This window comes from Mus pahari, chromosome 13, assembly GCF_900095145.1.
Source record: "Mus pahari chromosome 13, PAHARI_EIJ_v1.1, whole genome shotgun sequence".
In the NCBI taxonomy this organism is placed as follows: Eukaryota; Metazoa; Chordata; class Mammalia; order Rodentia; family Muridae; genus Mus; species Mus pahari.
Window position 1 is genome coordinate 24,652,766 of NC_034602.1, and position 15,228 is coordinate 24,667,993.

Genomic DNA, 15,228 nt, shown 5'->3' on the forward strand with positions numbered 1-15,228 from the left:
GAAGACAGTTCACCAGATAGTTCACACTGTGGGAAGAAGACAGTTCACCAGATAGTTCACACTGTGGGAAGAAGACAGTTCACCAGATAGTTCACCCTGTTAAAAGGTTTTTATATTGTGTACGTGTGTGTGTGTGTGAGTGTGACATGTGTAAGGAGCCCCACAGAAGCCAGGAGACCTGGAGCTGGAGTTACAGGGCGCAGGGAAGTGGACTCTGTCCCTGGCAGACAGACCCTGCTCTTAACTGCTGAGTCATCGCTCTTTTTGAGTTCTGTCAAAGTGAAAGTTGTACTGACTCATGCCCAAGAGCAGACTCTGCACACTCTCTGAGTAGATGGGAGAGGAAAGTGAAGCAAGCTCTTTGGATAAGTGTGACGGCTAACCCAGTGCTGTGGGAATTGGGGTTGTGTGTATGTGTGGGTGTTCATGTCTGCAGCACAGGCTGGGACAGGTTGGGCCGGCTGCAGGCTATAGACAGTCACGGGCAGGCACTTCTGCAGTACATCCTTTCTTCACTATCCGCCAAGACGGGTGGGAATCTTCTGCTTTCACCGTCTCTGCAGGAAAATCTGCTCTTGCAGAGCTTCCTCCCTCGGAAGCCATCTGTGCTTATTTGGGGAGATGCTTGGACAAAATGAGAAAACTGCTTAAAGTAAATGAAAATAGGCAGAGTATAAAATGCCGAGAGCAATACAATTCCTGAGGGTGATTTCAGTTTCTGGCTTCCTATCTTTTTTACATTTCCACATGCTCTTTTATTATTAAAAATACCTTTTCTCCCCAAAGTGGACAGCTACAGTCCTACCCCAAGCCCTTTCTTATCTGGAGAACGCTGGTCAGCACTTTATTCTAATGACCCCTGGGGAGCTGAGCAACCCTAATGTCTGATTCTCGCCAGCAGAGGAGACCACAGAGGAGTCAGAGGACCAGCTGCCATCACTGGCACAAGACAGAGCTAGATAAATGTTTTGTTGAATGAGTGGGTAAATGGCAGAATGGATGGAGAGATGGGAGGGAAGGAGTTGGACTGCACCCAGAAGCTGCTACAAATGGTTGGGAGTTGTGGCTGGTGAGAGCAACAGTTATAGGCCACTGGGAATAGGCCAGTACTTTTTGTTGCCAGGCAATGAGCAGGCTGCTGGTCCTTTCACCCTAGCCTGGGAATGCCCAAATCCATGCTCTCCTCCTTGTCATGGCACATGCTAACTGTGCAAAGGTTCCCTTCTTTCCATAGATTCCTCTGAGCTCTTGTCCATCTCAACACGCTCTTCGCTGGGCCTCTCTGGACTGAAGCCTCCCATGTTTCAAGTGCATTGGAATAAACCCCAATTTCCACAGCCTGTCAGCAAATAATAAAACCTTCATTTTATTATCAGCTCCCTGTTCTGGAGTCCCAGAGGCCTCAACTAGTTCAATCGGGCTACATTCCACTCCCTGGTTCTCTCTGGAACAGTCTGGGTGTTGGTTTTTTGTTTGTTTATTTTGAGACAGGGTCTTTTTATGTAGCCCTGGAGGTCCTGGAACTCTCTATGTAGACCACAGCCTCAAACTCAGAGGTCTGCAGGTCTCTCCCTCCCAAGTGTTGGGACTAAAGGCCTGTGCCACCACACCTGGCAGTTAGTTAGTCTGGGCGTTTTGTACATTTCACATCTGCTTCAACACCCCTCCGGTCACCGGAACCTGTCTATCTTGCAGATCTGGCTCCTCCCTCTTCATCTGAGACTCTGAGCTCAGGTCTGGTTATGCTGATCAGGTCAGCTTCAAGTCATGGGGCTCAAGTCACCCCCTGCCTCAGCTCGCTTCCCGAGGAGCAGGGAAGGCAGGGCAGCCAGGGCCCCAGGCCTCCTGCTTATTGCTCAAGGCTGTTTTCAGGAGTTATTCTCCTTTTGCATACCTCTGCTGTTTCCTCATTATGCCAGTTCTTTCTGGCTGTCACTGTGTCCCCTGATAAGACACACAAAACAAATAAGGTAGACTTGAAACTGTCATCTTGCTGTGGGTTTTTTTCCCTCCCTTATCCCATTCTTAGCTACAGTTGGGAGGGCTCCTCTCAGCAGAAGTTTTATCTATGTTTCTCATTGCGTCCCCAGGCTAGAAGACAGGCTGGTGTATATATATATATATATATATATATATTTTTTTTTTTTTTTTTTTTGAGACAGGGTTTCTCTGTATAGCCCTGGCTGTCCTTGAACTCACTTTGTAGACCAGGCTGGCCTCGAACTCAGAAATCCGCCTGCCTCTGCCTCCTGAGTGCTGAGATAGGAGCCACCACGCCCGGCTCCTATATATATATTTTTAATGATTTATTCATTGTACATTGATGTTTTGCATGCATGTGTGTCTGAGTGAGGGTGTCAGGTCCTCTGAAACTGAGGTTACAGACAGCTGTGAACTGTCATATAGGTGTTGGGAATGGAACCTGGGTCCTCTCCAAGAGCATCAAGTGCTCTTAACTACTGGGCCATCTCTCCAGCCCTCGTCTGGTATATTCTAAGGACCACATCAATATGTATTTGAGTAATGTGTGGACTAGAGCCCTTACTTTAACCAGAAGTCCCACTGTACCTGTAACAGAAGTCATGTTTCTGGAAGGTTTGGCAGGCCAAAGGGAAGATGTCCAGAAAGGCCCAGAGTGTGGTGGAGGTGTCACACAAGTAGAGAACAATGTCCTTTAATTCCTGTTACCAAGAGAAGACAGAGCATTACTCTTTCTAGCCCCACAGATAGCTCTGCAGAGGGCCTAAATCATAACTGACAAAGCCAGAGTTCCCAGTAGGTAGGAAGTTGCTTGGGAGGAAGGGGGTGGGGTCAGGGGTGGGGTCAGGGGTAGAGTAGAGGCATCTCTGGGAGGGTAACCTGGGCTACCTAATCATTCTAAGTCTCAGAGTTTGCTATTGTAGCTTCACTAAGCTACATTCAATGATAGCTAAGGTCACCTGTAATTCTGATATCGTCTCTTCTACCTGCAGGAAAATGAATCTGAATCTGAACACTGGGCCCAGAGAGAGACCACCCAGCCTACTGAAGACTGGAGCGGCAAGCTTGCCGCCCCTTGCTGACATTTTAAAGAGGGTCCACAGGACACAGGGTGTCTGCTCATCTGCTTTGCTGACTTTCATACCAACTCGAAGGAGCAGGTTGGATGGCTCCTGGGCTCTCCATGTGACAAACAGGTAAGGAAACGGAGACTCAGAATACTAAGATGATTTGCTCCACAGCTCCTGGCATGTATGCTTCTGAAATACTTGCTCAATGGCTATTGGTCACTCACATTTGCCTCATTCTAGCTGTCTGTAGTGACTGACACACACCCAGGCTCCTTACACGCTCACTTTCTGTATGTCATGCTCAGGAGTAAGATGGGCACCATGTCTGCTTTTGCTTGCTGCTTTATCCCCCACACTCAGCACAGGACCTGGCATAAGTTGGAGATCCCTCACTACAGATTTATGAGCCTGCAGAACAGAACTGAGGACTAGACCCAGTTCTCAAATCCTTATGTTTTGTTCTTTTTGGTGCTCCATAAAGGTTTCCCAGGAGGAACAAAACCTACTGAAAAGCCTCTTAGCCCACGGGACAGTAGAACACAGATTAAATCCAAGGCAGGGGGCAGGGGCAGAGTGTAGCACTGGCAATCTTCTCAGCCCAGGGCAGCCAGGCTTTGGCTGAAGGTCTCAGCCAGAAGAAACTGGGTTCAGGGGCAACCTTACCAAGAGAGGCATGTCACTGGGGGTTAACCGACTCCTTTCCCCGAGTTTCTGGGGTGTGGTGCTGGTCCCATCCCCTTGCAAACCACAGTGCTGGAGGATATTGTTGAAGACCTAAGAAAGGCACAAAGGCACAAATCCACATCCCGCTGAACAAGCACCTAGAATCCCCATCCCACAACTAGAGACAGGTGACCCAAGAACTGCCTTAGAACCTAGAGACAGAACATCCAGTGGGAAGGGGGACAGGATTAAACGTAAATCATGCAGGGCTGAGGGTGTGGCTCAGTGACAGACTGCAGGCCAAGTACACGTAAGGCCCTGGGCCCCAGGCTGGATGTGGTACTGCATACCTTTAACCCTAGCACTCAGAAGGTAGAGGGAGGTGAATCTCTGAGTTCAAAGTCAGCCTGCTCTACAGAGCCTATTCTAGGCCACAGTGAGAGCCTGTCTCAAAAAACAAATCCATGAGTTCCATTTTTAGTAACCATACATGGAACATACATATAAAATACAAACCCCCAAGAATCTTCCATCTATGATTTGACTGAATAGGCTCAGCAAATACATATCTGAGAAACACCTTCAGCAATATTTAAGAGGTTTTTAGATCCTTTATAGATGACTATAGGATAACTTTTATATATCTGTGTGTGTATACACACACACACACACACATTCTCTCTCTCTCTCTCTCTCTCTCTCTCTCTCTCTCTCTCTCTATATATATATATATATATATATATATATATATATATATATATATATATATANATATATATATATATATATATATATATATATATATATATTGAGTTGGGTCTCATGTAGGTCAGGATGCCTTTGATCTCACTGTGCAGACAAGGATAGCCACCTTGAACTCCTAATCTTCCTGTCTCTCATTCCTAAATGTTCACATTCAGTGGTTAAAGGAATTTTGTTAAAGCAAAAGACAAATTAACGGACTTGAAAATAGGATGTCATAAAATCAAGCAAGGCTGAATTGACAGTGTTGTCAGTCTGTCTGTCTTTCCTTTTACTTATGTGTGTGTGTGTGTGTTTATAGGCATGTGTGTGAAAGTCAGGGAACAACTTGTCTCCTTCCACTCTGTGCGTTCTGGGGATCAATAAGGTCCTCAGGCTTGCTGGCAAGCATTTTGACATACTAAGCCATCTTGCCAGGGTATGTGATCTTCATTTTTGTAATTAAAATCTTAATTTTGAAGCTGGGCATGGTGGTATATACCTTTAATCCTAGCACTTGGGAGGCAAAGGCAGGTGGATCTCTGTGAGTTTGAGGCCAGCCTGGTCACAATGAGTTTCAGGACAGAAAGAGCCACATTGAAAAACCCTATCTCAAAAAATAAAAAACAAGACAAAACACAAACCCCAAAGCAAAACCACACACACACACACACACACACACACGCACACACACACACACACACCCCAAAAACAAACCAAAAATTTATTTTTGTTTTTTTTTGAGGCAGGATCTCATTATGTAGTGCCTTAGCTTGCCTGGGAACTCAAGATAATCTCCTGCCTTAGGCCCCCAAGAGCTAGAACTACAGCCATGAGCCACCACGCCCAGCTCCTTTCAGCTTTTGAACATTCCTCATATTTTCTACAATATACATTAATCTTTCACAAAACGGTTTTATAAACCCTCACAGCTCCAATCTGAGAAATGCAGGTGTCTGAAAGGAGCAACTGCTGGCTGCTGGGAAAGGAGACAGAACACAAACCAAAGCCTTTTGTGTGAGGGCCAGATAATCTCCAGATGTCAGTCCTGTTCAAGAATGGCAGAGGGTGAACTGAAAGGCACGTAGCCAAAGGTAGGACAAAGCCAATCTGGGAATGAGATCTTTCTCGTCCCCCTCCCCCCCCCCTGTGCCTCCTTTTCCCTCTTCCTCTCCCGCTGAGCACAGAATCTAGGGTTTTGCACACAGGTAAACGGCCTACAATGTGCTACATTTCCAGATGAGTCTGGGAAAGGACGGGAAAGCAAACAATTCTATCAGGTTCCACAAGAAAAATCCAAAGACTTCCTCCCTTACCTAGCTTGCTCTCCCCAGGGCAAAGGTAAGAGACAGTACCTGAAGTATGGTGGGAATGGTTTCATCCAGGTCATTATAGTAACTTGGCTGCTGGGTAAATATGTTTCCTAAAAAGAGAAGAGAAAGGGAAAAAGTGGGGAGAGGCCAAGGATGGACCGAACATATTAAAATTGGTTATGAGTATGTTCTGTGACCTTTCTCCCTTCCTAAGCCAGCCTGTGGGGAGGATCTAGGATGAGTCTTGGTCTCAGGCCCAGCTAATACTGAGCATTGTCCTCATTGAGAAACTTCCCAGGGCTGAGAAAGGAAGTTACTCAGTACCATTTAACTTTTTAAATACCTTTGATTACGTAAAACAGTGAGCAGCCCTGTCAAACCAGCTATTCCTGGTGTCCTCAGGGAGTGATCAAACATGGGTACCATGCCTCTCCTATGACAGCACTAGCTGTGGAACTGGGACTTCTATTATGCAGGAAATTTAGGAACTACGATTCCTTTATTCAATAAACCTACAATAACTCACGATTCTTGCCAAGCCACACCTCAGAGAATGTGAGGAGACGCTAGGGGAAATGTCTCTGGGAATCTCTGCTTTGAACTGCTACCATCTCAATCCACCCTCCTGCAAACAGGAGGGAATGGTGCAGAGACGGGCTTGGCATGTGTTGGTAGCTGTTGGGTTAAAGCCCGCCTCCAGTGTTTACGACCCTCTACCTGCTGCTGCATGTGCCTCCTTACAGCATATGGAAGCTAGGACAGAACCTGGGGTTTCTCTGTGCAATGGCGAGGGAGGAGGCAAGAGATATCTCATCTCACCATAGGTTTTGCCTCTCAGGCTGGTGGCCAGCTTTGAGCCACTGTCGCTAAAGAGGTCTGGTTTTTATGTAAGCACCAGACAATGTTTAGATTTCAGTCCTATTTGAGAAGGGCAAAGGGTGAATTCAAAGAGATATGGCCAAGGAGTCTTTCTCTTTTCTCTCTGCCTGTCTGTTTCTTTCCTGCAGCGTGTATGAGGGCCAGAACATCCAATTCTGACAGCCCCGCAGCCCTAGTCCAGCCCAGGGAAGGAAGGTTAACATGAAGGATGGACTGCCAGGTGAGGCTGGTGAGTTAGCAAGGAGCTGGGCTTTTCATCAGCACACTCCTAGATGCCATTTACTCCTTGGTTCCAAAAGGCTGAGTTTTTCTAGCCCAGCCTCCTTAGCTCAATGCTCTTACCTCCCTGTAATCTATGAAGGTGTGCCTGGATCATCTACACTGCCCTCCATAGAGGCAAAGAATACCCTGATCCTCTAGGGCTAGTCTGAACTGACTTTAATACAGAAAGTCCTAAATCTATACCCTGCTGGTACCTGAGACCACCGGGCTTCCACTCCACACATCAGAGCCCGCCTGCCCACCCTTGGATCTAACCAGAGGCATCCATAACCTCAGATAACTGCCTGAAATGACCTCCCAGAATTCATCCTGGGATATGTGTCACCTCCTCTACACAGTGCTTCTGAAGCAGGCACTCCCAGGGCCATGGCATACCCCTCTTGCTATCCTGACCACCCAGGATGAGGTAGACGTTCCCTCATTGCCTGCCAGAAAAAAGATTTTTTTTTCAAGCATCAAGATAACTCAAATTTCTTCCTTCGTTTTTCCCTTTGGTTTTTCTAAACAAGTTTCTCTGTGTAACAGCCCTGGCTGTCTTAAAACTTGCTTTGTAGGCCAGGATGTCCTCAAACTCACAGAGATTCACCTGCCTCTGCCTTCCAAGTGCTGGGATCAAACGCGTGTGCTACCACTTCTGGCAAAATAACTCAAATTTCACAACCCAAAGACCCTTAGGGTCTTCTGAGTCTCTTTTCCTCTTCTTTATCTGATTTCAATGAAAACGAAGATCTCTCTTGCTTTTATCAAAAAAAAAACCAACACAACAACAAAAGCCCAAAATACAAAAACTGGGCCAGAGAGATGGCTCCTCATGCAGAGGATTCAAGCTCAGTCCTCAGGATCTACACAGTGGCTCACGTTCATCTGTAACTCCAGTTCCACGGACCTCATGCCCTTTTCAGGCCTCTATGGGCATCAGGCACACACATGGTGCACATATATATGTGTGGCCATGATGTGAAATTCACAGGTAATCAATAAAATGTTTTTTTAAAAAAAAAAAACCAATGTATCTTGAGCCTGGAGAGACGGTTCACTGGTTGAGAGCACTGGTTGCTCTTCCAGAGGACCTACCTGGGTGAGTGTCTCAGGACCCATATAGTGTCTAACAACCACGTGTAACTCTAGGGCTAGGGGATCTGATGTCTTCTTCTGGCCTTTGCAGGCACTGCATGAACATGTGCACACATACATTCAGGCAAAGCACCCACACACATAGAAATAAAGAAATAAAAGTTGAAAACTGCTTGTTATCTTAAGGTAGGTCAATTTATCTTAAGAATTGGTACAGAGCCGAGTAGTGGTGGCGCATGCCTTTAATCCCAGCACTTGGGAGGCAGGGGCCGGTGGATTTCTGAGTTCGAGGACAGCCAGTGCTTGAAAAACAAAACAAAACAAAAAGAAGAGTACAGAGGTAAGGAAGAAATAGGGCATCCTCTGGCTCTCTCTTCCATGACAAGCCAGGGTGAAAAGGAGACAGGGCCACACACATCACCAACCTATGAAGGATCCAGGGCCTCATTTTTCTCCTGATGTGCAAAAAAGCTTGAGACTGAGGAGCCCTGCTTTCGGGAACTGATTGCTGATAGCCATGCCAACCTTGTCAGTTTAATACATAGGAGAGAAGACCATGCTTGTCCCCACGGGGCAGCTGACCCTCTCAGCTTTTCTTCCCCATCATTCTTACAGGTAATTGCTCTGCCACAGAGTCTTTGTGGTATTGGAAATGGAAGCTGCTCTTATGCCTTCTATTCAAGGACTGAAAAGAGAGCTACTCTGAGAGAGAGAGAGAGAGAGAGAGAGAGAGAGAGAGAGAGAAGTGCCTCTGCGGGCTCCTCCACATCTGCCGCCACATGCAGGCTCCAGGTGCCTGGTCTGTACCTTTTTTAGATCTATCACCTTCTAGGAGCCAAAACTAAGATTCTCCTTAAATGAGTTGTTTAGAATCCTCAGCCTGGTGATCCGAGAATAGTTTAAAAGTACATGGAGCTAGGCATAGTGATGTACACCTAACACCCAGCATTTGGGAGGCAGAGGCAGGAAGAGCCTATGTTCAAGTCTAAGACCAGCCAGGACTATGTAGCAACTGATCTTGGCTACATAGTAAGACCAGTAAAACAAAACAACAATGCTCCCCAAAACATAAGAAAATAAAAGCAAGGTATGATGGTCCACATCTGTAATTTCAGCCCTTGTGAGGCAGAGGCAGCAGAGTTCCAGCCTGGGCTTCACATCACTATTAAAAAAAAAAAAGAAGAAGAAGTAGTCATGGTGTTCTGTGCTTCTGTGCTGGCTGCAAGCTAGAGGAATTTGAGAAGAGAAACTCTCAACTAAGAAAACGTCACCACCAGAATGGCCTGTATGTAGGCAAGTCCACAGGACATTCTTGACGGATGTAGGAAGATCCAACCCCTAGGCAGGTGGACCTGGATGGTGTAAGAAAGCAGGCTGAGCAAGCCACGCAGCACAAGCCAGCGCGCAGCACTTAGTTCCTGCCTTTACTTCTTCAATGCCAATGTACTCTGATATAGAACTGTAAGATGAATAAATTCTTGCCTCCCTGAGTTACTTTTGGTCATGGTGTTTGTCAGAGCAACAGAAATCTAAGACAGTCAGCAACATGGCTCAGCAAGAAAATCATGCGTAATAACTTTAGTTTCATGTCTAGGATCTACTTAGTGAAAGGATAGAACCTACTCCTGTACAAAATAAGAGTTTGAAATATAACTTAAAATTTTTTAAATTAAAAAAACAAACAAACAAACAAAAAAAAACAACTCTCAAAAATCTATGACATCTATCTTTCATCTGATTCTAAAAGGAGCCAGTGGCCCAAGTGACGAAAGCCTGGGCAGTGGGAACACTTTCCTGGGCTGTCTGTGATACTTCATCTCCCAGCATCTCCTCACCGCAATCTTAGGGATCCTTGCTTCTAACTCACAATGTACACGGCCAAGTCCTCAAGGCCATTTTTTTCTGCACTATTCTCTCTGTCTGTCTGTCTGTCTGTCTGTTTTCTCCAAAATTGTTAAGTTTTCTCCACGATCTGCCGCATAACATCCTTTTCTGTTCCAGTTCCAGCCAGGGAGTTGCCTCGCTCCCACCATGTGTCTATTTCCAACTGCAGCCTTAATAGAGTAACCTTTTCACCAGATGAGTTCTCACCCTGCTCCAAGCTCCTAGAGGCACCACAGCCTCATCCCAGTATGGGCTCTCCCTTGCCAAGCACCTGTGCCCTGCCAGTCCCAGTGTCCAATGTGTTGCTCACTTTTTCCTATTTAACCCCACACCTCCTCCAACAAGGCAGACCATCAGCTTTTCCTTTCTCTAAAATTGAGGCTTTGAAAGGCTCACTGACTTGGTGAAGCTGCATGTGAGACAGGGAGTTACATGGAGGACCTACCATCTTCACCGCTGGGCAATGCTACTCCTCAGAAAGCTGGATGCAGCCTTTCCAGTGCCTCTCTCTGGCTCCTGATGCTGCTCTCTGTAATCTTCCACTCTAACCAAACTGGCCTGGTAATTGTTTCCCTGACTTACGATGCTTTCTGTTGCTAACTCACCTCATCCTCTAAGTCTGTAATGAATTAATATTGGCCTTCTGGGAAAATAAACAGGACTACCCATACTCAGGCAATAATTAGACTCAAAGGAGAAACCGCGAATGTTTCAATGAAATTGACAGGTAAAATTTTCACATATATTATGATCTAATATATTTAAAATAAATACAAAGAAATGACCTGAAGTGAATAATAAGTAAATAAATAAAAGATTCATAAATATCTACTAATGGCTTTCCTGCTTCTTTATTCTTTATTTGTAAGCTGTGAACATAGCTCTGTTAAGAGTGCTTGCCTAGGGGCTGGTGAGATGGCTCAGTGGGTAAGAGCACCCGACTGCTCTTCTGAAGGTCCAGAGTTCAAGTCCCAGCAACCACATGGTGGCTCATAACCATCCGCAACAAGATCTGATGCCTTCTTCTGGAGTGTCTGAAGATAGCTACAGTGTATTTACATATAATAAATAAAAAAATCTAAAAAAAAAAAAAAAAAAAAAAAAAAAAAAATGTCATCTCTCAAAAAAAAAAAAAAAAAAAAAAAAAGAGTGCTTGCCTAGCTGGATCTGAGTTTGAGGCCAGTCTGGTCTATAGAGTGAGTTCCAGGATAAAGAGAGATACACAGAGAAACCCTGTCTCAAAAAGCAAAAACAAAACAAACCTCTCAGAAACCAGTTATAGATTTATATAGTTACAAATAAAATTTAGATTATTATAAGTGGCTTTATATATACATCTAACATTTGTATTTGTTTTATATAAAGTTATATATAAACTTTATATATACAACTATATACATGTGTGTATGTATGTATGCATTCAGTTAGAATAAAGAAGAAAGGGAGAGGTCTATCCCAAGGGTAGTTGTCTGTTTGGGTTTTGTTTTTGTTTTTGTTTTTTGTTTGTTTTTTTGTTTTTGTTTTTTCAAGACAGGGTTTCTCTGTGTAGCCCTGGAACTCACTTTGTAGACCAGGCTGGCCTCGAACTCAGAAATCCGCCCGCCCTGCCTCCCGAGTGCTGGGATTAAAGGCATGTGCCACCACGATTGGCTGGGTTTTGTTTTTAAAGCCAGGATCCACTATGCAGATTAAGCTAGACTCATGAACCTCTCTCTTACTTCAGGCTCCCCAAGTGCTATACCCTACAGTCTGAGGATGGGGAAGCCAGCAGGAGTGCTCAAATGAACATCGCCCGGTTCTAGACCCAATACTATGAACTTCAATTCAAGAAGGAATCAGTGGAGGCATGCCCTCTGCAGCAACCCCATCGCTTTCATTTCTAAGTGAACCTTCCAGCCCATTTCTACCTAGGAAATCCAACTTAGTGTCTTCTTTTTCCACAGCTACAGAGTCTCCAAACTATGGCCCCACCCACTCTCAGCAATGCTGAATATGTGCTATATTGGAGGCAGCCCCATTATCCCTGAGAGAGAGCAGAGAGAGCTAGAGTTCCAGGGTCAGTTCTTCATAGCTGTTACAAGTTCCAAATTGGCTACCTGACTAGTATAGGCTTTTAGTCAAGTCTTTTAAAATTCAACCTGTCTTTTTATCTGTAAATGGGGACAATGACAGCACTGACCCCAAGAGCCCCTGTGAGCATCCAGTGGAGATAGCAAATAGGATGTGCGTGTCATGACAAGAACCCAGGCCACAATCCAATGAAGGCCTGCAATCCGCACTCTTGACTTTCACTGCCAAAGCACTTCCTCATTCCTGCCACTGACTGACACCTGTCCTCACACTACGACCTGCCACTGACTGACACCTGTCATCTGACTGATATCAGATATTTTGTTGTTTTGGTCCCAATAGCCCAGTATGGCATGGACTCACTATGTAAACCCAAGCTGGCCTCAAACTCACAACCCTCTTACATCAACCTCCTGAGTGCTGGGATTATAGGGATGCACACAGCCAGCAAGACTCACAGACTCTTGAGGCACTGCCTGCCATACTGTTTTGGTTTTGTTTTGATTCCCCAGTCATTTATTTCAGAGTTGGTACATCTTTGTGTGTATTATAAATGTATGCATGTATTATATCTGTATGTATGCATGCATATATGTATTCATGCATTTCATCTGTGTAATGTATGTATATATTACATCTGTGAAGTCATTTCCTAATACTTTTGTCCTGTCTAACACCAGCACTGGTGGCCTCTGGTTTGGCATGTAGGGCCACCCCTGTGCACTCGCAGGCCCTCCATCCTACTCACCTATCATTTTCTGGAGCAGTGGTGAGTTGCCTTTTCCAAAGAGCACACAGAGGTCCAGGATCTTTGGGATGTCAAAGAGGAAGTTGTTGTAGAGGATTTCTCCAAATGCAGATGGAGAAATGAAGTGGTCCTATGGGGAGAGAATGGAGAAAGGGTGCAGGCTGGGTGTGCAGATGCTGCAACAGCAAACTCGTGAGAAAACACCTTGATGCTCATCAGCTGGGCACAGGTCAATCCATGGTAGCACGTCTGTATTGTGTACATGTCAGCTTTATGGAAAGACCCAAAGTCATAGTGGTTCTGCTTCAAGTAAACAGACACACACAAGGGAAGTCAGCTTGGGGTTTGCTTCTCAGTGTTTATAGGTAAATCACCAGTGTCTGGGACTACATAAAAATACTTCAATAAAAAAACAAAAAAACAAAAAACTCAGCCAGGCGTGGTGGCGCACACCTTTGATCCCAGCACTTAGGAGGCAGAGGCAGGTGGATTTCTGAGTACGAGGACAGCCTGGTCTACAAAGTGAGTTCCAGGACACCCAGGGCTATACAGAGAAACCCTGTCCTGAAAAAAAAAAAACCAAAAAACCAAAAAACTCAGACTCAACAAGAGCAGCAAAACCTTGGTAAGTACACAGGTAGTGTAGGGGGACATGGGACTCATTGCTCTATATACATGGAACTTTCTCTCAAGTATAGTACATTTGAAATTTAATTATAATGAAAATGTAGTTTGAAATGCCTGTAAAAGTCAGTATTCAGAGGGGCTGGAAGGATGGCTCAGCGGAAAGCACTTCCTGTTCTTGCAGAGGCCCCATGTTTGCTTTTCAGCATCCACATGGTAGTTCACAACCACCTGAAACTCCAGTTCTAAGAGATCTGCTGCCTTCTTTTGAGATCCAAGAGCTCATACACACACGTGAGTATATAAATATTAAAAAACATGTAGATCAGTATTTAGGTGCTAAGACAGGACAATGGTGAGTTGGAGATCAGCCTGGCCTACACTGAGAGATCCTATCTCCAAATGAAGAAACAAAACAAGATCCCCTTTTCACTGTGCTGTCAGGGATCAGACCCTGGGCCGTGTGCATACTAGGCAAATACTGTACTACTAAACTATATCTAAACCCAAGGTCCAATCTTTAAAATTCTCTGTTCCCAGCCACACAAACCTTCCCTAAAGGAGGGGCTGGAGAAACGGCTCTGTGGTTATGGGCTCTTGCTGCTCTTACAGAGGATAGGAGTTTGGTTCCTAGCATCCACATTGGGCAGCTTACAGCTGCCTGTGGCTCCAGCTCCAAGGGATCACAGGCATCCTCTTCTGGTCTCCATGGATACTGGCACTCATGAGCATAGACACAGAGTCATAAACATACATAAGTAAAAATTAAACAAATTTTAAAAATAGGTACCACCTGTACATACCAACACAGAGACACACATGCAATTATAAATAATAAAAACAGAGCTGGAGAGATGGCTCAATGGTTAAGAGTACTGACTGCTCTTCCAGAGGCCCTGAGTTCAATTCCCAGCAACCACATGATGGCTCACACCCATCTGTAATGGTTGCACTCTTCCGATGCACTCTTCTAGTATGTGTCTGAAGACAGCTGCAGTGTACTCATATAAATAAAAATAATATTTTTTTGAGACTGAGTCTCACTAAGTAGACCAGGCTGGACTTGAACTCAAAGAAATCCACCTGCCTCTACTTCCTGAGTTACTAGGATTAAAGGCATGTGTCACGATGCCTCACAGAACCAATCTTTAAAAAAGCATGTTAGATTCCATGAAGGAAGATGAAATTAACATTATAACATTGACAGTAGGGACTGGGAAGGCTGATGAGATGGCTGACTGTAAAGGCACTTGCTGATACGGCTGAGGACTGCGTTCAATCCCTAGGACCTACAGGGTGGAAATCAAGGGCACTCTCACAAGCTGTCATCTGACCTTCATACATGTGTTGTGGCACACATGTGCATACACACGCAAAGGACAAGAAGTCCATGAAGGAACATGTACATTCACAGTGGTGATATTGAGTGCTGACAAGGTGGCTCAGTGGGCAAGGGCATTTGCAGCCAAGTCTGAGGACCTGAGTTCCATCTCCAGGACTTACACAGTTAGAGAACCAACTCCTGCAAGTTGTCTTCTGACAATGCACCTATACACATATGCACCTATACACATATGCACCTATACACATATGCACCTATACACATACACACCTATGCACATATTCACCTATACACACATGCACCTATACACATACGCACCTATACACATATGCACCTATACACATTCACACCTATGCACATACTCACCTATACACACACGCACCTATACACATACGCACCTATACACATATGTGCATATACACATATGCACCTATATACACACATGTGTACACACAGAAATAAAAATTTTAAAAGTGGTAGTTACTTTAGGCCAGGGGATTTTTGTGAATAGCACTCGTTATCTTTCTGTTTTTTTTTTTTTTGTTTTTTTTTTTTTTT

General features: G+C 44.9%; 1 protein-coding gene across 2 annotated transcripts in view; it reads right to left on the reverse strand.

The window, feature by feature from the left end:
* The window catches only part of Ascc2 (activating signal cointegrator 1 complex subunit 2), a 46,210-nt gene that overhangs the window by 20,755 nt on the left and 10,227 nt on the right, over nt 1-15,228 (reverse strand). For both annotated transcript variants that reach the window (XM_029545262.1, XM_021210536.1), the window contains 4 exons: nt 12,705-12,834; nt 5,810-5,877; nt 3,714-3,824; nt 2,569-2,681 (listed from right to left, as the gene is read on the reverse strand). In XM_029545262.1, the coding sequence (XP_029401122.1) occupies nt 2,569-2,681; nt 3,714-3,824; nt 5,810-5,877; nt 12,705-12,834 (422 nt within the window). The remainder of the gene's footprint in view (nt 1-2,568; nt 2,682-3,713; nt 3,825-5,809; nt 5,878-12,704; nt 12,835-15,228) is intronic.